Source organism: Diaphorina citri, unplaced genomic scaffold (genome assembly GCF_000475195.1).
Source record: "Diaphorina citri unplaced genomic scaffold, Diaci psyllid genome assembly version 1.1 scaffold79909, whole genome shotgun sequence".
NCBI classification, from domain to species: Eukaryota; Metazoa; Arthropoda; class Insecta; order Hemiptera; family Psyllidae; genus Diaphorina; species Diaphorina citri.
In genome coordinates this window covers 7311-10411 of record NW_007456984.1, presented here as the reverse complement: position 1 = coordinate 10411, position 3101 = coordinate 7311, and the positions used below count along the sequence as shown (strand labels likewise).

Below are 3101 nucleotides of genomic sequence, written 5' to 3'. Positions count from 1 at the left end.
CCAGAAACTATTAAGAAACCATCACAATGATGCTTGATATACCAGAAGACAACGAAGAAGGCGAACAAGACACGCCAGACAAACCCAAAGAACTCAAACAACTGTGGACCGGATGCTTTCAACAATCCATGAACGAATTTCTGCAACAATTCAACGAATCCATCAGTGTGGACGAAGTCCTCTATCGTGAAGACATAGCAGGATCCATAGCTCATGTGACTATGCTAGGGGAGCGTAACATCATAGATGAGCAAGACAAGGAGCTTATAGTGAAAACGTTGAAAGATATAGAGTATGACATTGAACATGGGAAGGTTGAGCTGAAAGTCGAGCTGGAAGACATTCACATGAACATTGAATCCGAACTGATAAGACGAATTGGCAACGTTGGACGGAAGTTACATACAGGTAAGACTTTAAAAGCTCTCCTCCTTCCTTGAAATCGTGATGGAGGATCAATAGTTCTAAAGAAAGTTCGGAGAAGACGAGGAATAAATATTTAAAGAATGAAATTAGTTGTTAAGACTTTGGAAGGAAGAGAAGGATGTGTGGAAAGTTTGATAATTTATGAGCTTACATAGGTACCGAGAAAAGAAGGAAATTAAAGAACATAAGAAAAGAAAGGTCGGAAAAGAGGAGAAATTACGAGAGAAAGGAATTGCATGAAAGGTATGTTAAGACTTTGCTTCAGAGCGGAAGGAGGGTGTTCTGTAAAAGTGACCTGAAATCAGTGCCAAATTATCCAAAGGTATTTTGCTGCAGTCTTGCAGTTTATAAGCAGTAGTGAATAAACTAATACAAGGCCTTGTAGAAATTTCAAATGTGTAGGATTGCGTCACATTTGGTAGTATACATCCCTTCCAAATTGATGGCTTTTATAGACTTCTGAGAATCTGAGGACAAGTCAGGTATTGCATCCCAAAAATACGTTGAATAAATCATCAGCAACAGCAATTTTCAAAGTGTTTGCTAGAGAGACTCCTGACTTCTGAGGTTTTTCCTCCTCAGACGTTATCTTTGCCTGGTAATTATATTCAACTCAAGAGTCTATCATGCTCATTCCCACTTATTCCCTTTTGTTCTTCCAGGACGCAGTAGAAACGACCAGGTTGTTCTGGATCTCCGATTGTTCACTCGTAGGAACATCAAAGCTCTCATCAAACTTCTTCTGGACACCGTCAAACAACTCACAAGGCTTGCTCAACTTCACAAACATCACATCATGCCTGGCTTCACACACTTTCAGTTTGCCCAGCCCATTTCATTGGGTCACTATCTGCTAGCATATGCTAGTATGTTTAGAAGAGATATTGAAAGACTGCTTGACTGTAGGAGGCGTGTTAATGTGAATCCCCTGGGGAGTGCTGCCCTGGGAGGTGAGTTTTTGATTAAGAAGGCCTAAAGGTTGTTGTTTTTTATGACAGGATTCTCACATAGTGAGCTCTTCCACCCAACCAAGTTTTCGTGTTACATTCGGTTGGTCTTTTGTTTGTTTGTCATGTGATAGCTGTAGAAAACTCCATCTAATGATCCTTAAAAAAAAAAAAAAAAAAAAAAACAAACAAATTCACCTTTTTTTTGCCCCATGGGCCCATCCGCACTATACAGTCATACACTATACATAACTACTACTAGATCTTTAAAAATTTAAATGTCAACAAACACATACAATGTCAACAAAAATGAACCAACACTAATATTATCATGGGAGTAGAGATAGTATTTTGACAATATGAAGTCTGATACAGTCTAGTAACTGATAACATGATTTCAAACTTTATAGAATTATAATAGCATATCATAAGTTGTAGATATAGATAATTCTACCTCCGTATCAATGTCCTGTATATTGGAATGGGCTTTAAATAATTGAATCCGATATTATCCTGTTTTGTTAAAGAGCTTAGTAAGAGCTTTACAATCGAAAGTTCAATGTATTTAGAGGTCTAGACTTGTAGTAAGTTTGTATCTAGGTATCTACTAACATAGAAAGTAGGGAGATAAATCACACTATTTACAATACAATCGATGCATGTATCGATGTAGTTTACTAGCAAATAACTGGTTCATAAGATTGGAATTCCCTAGACAGCTAGACCATTGGCCTAGCTATCTTTGGGTTACATCAGACTCTAATACCTGGCGGGACACTTTTGAAAAACACCAATTAAACGAAACAATCTGATTGGCAATCTAAGCACAAGGCCAATATTCCAAAGGGGATTCCTGCCAAGGGTTAGCGAAGTAATAACTGGGAGGAAGATTAGAATACTTGTCAAAGTATTGTAAGCCAGCCTAGTTAGCTTATTGGTTTTGAGCGCGCGCCTGTTGTAAAGCGCTAGGCCGCGGGTCGATCCCCGCCCGGGCGGGATTTTATATCCTGAGGGATAATGTCATTCTCGGAACGGCTGGCTTTCTCCGTACCGTCTTCCTGCTGCTCTTTGCGATTCGGGACGATAAGACAGCTGTAACAGTCGTTCACACTGTGCTAAAAAAGAATAAAACTAATAATAATAATAATAATAATAATAAAATATAATAATATGGTAATAATAATAATATAATAATAATATATATAAGAATAAATAAAAAGAGTTAAGTAGGTTTTAATTAATTAATTCTCCTGTCAAAGTCCAATAATATTAGGGAGAGTATAATCGGGGCAAGAAGGGACTAATGACTCCGTGGAGGTATTTGTTTGCTCCCAGCACCACACACCACGACGAACGCTACCGCACCCGAGCTGGGCCTCGACTCCCCCAGGGGCGATTCCCTGGAGTCCATATGGCGACCGGGATTCACTATTGAATCCGGCCATTGCTAGCATCACCTCAGCATGAGCAGGATTAGCGAGGAGTTATCATCGTCAGAATCCCAGTGATACGGTTTCCTGCCGATCTCTTTTACCAGGTGAGTTCGTTAGGATGGATGAAGAGCAGAGTGAGGAAGAGTGAGTTGATAGATGAGGGACTGTCGCAAATGATTCAAGCAAAGTACCTGAAAAGGAGGCTTACCAGGGTGCTGTTTTTGAAAAAATGGGGATTGAATTAATTTGTGCGAGAAAATCATGCTCTCATCGAACAAAGTCATTTGTGGTTAAT

At 39.3% G+C, this 3101-nt stretch overlaps 1 protein-coding gene across 1 annotated transcript; it reads left to right on the top strand.

The window, feature by feature from the left end:
* The first annotated feature begins 6 nt into the window (after window positions 1–6).
* Window positions 7–1533, top strand: LOC103524032 (argininosuccinate lyase-like). Its single transcript, XM_026833202.1, has 2 exons — window positions 7–408; window positions 1089–1533. Exons 1-2 carry the CDS (start codon window positions 27–29, stop codon window positions 1400–1402), a joined length of 696 nt encoding a protein of 231 aa, XP_026689003.1. The 5' UTR covers window positions 7–26; the 3' UTR covers window positions 1403–1533.
* The last annotated feature ends 1568 nt before the right edge of the window (window positions 1534–3101 follow it).

Bases quoted from the DNA above. Each gene is read 5' to 3' on its own strand.
- LOC103524032 (XM_026833202.1), top strand. From the start codon at position 27: ATGATGCTTGATATACCAGAAGACAACGAAGAAGGCGAACAAGACACG. The intron at 409-1,088 runs GTAAGACTTTAA...TTGTTCTTCCAG, and splicing joins TGGACGGAAGTTACATACAG to GACGCAGTAGAAACGACCAG.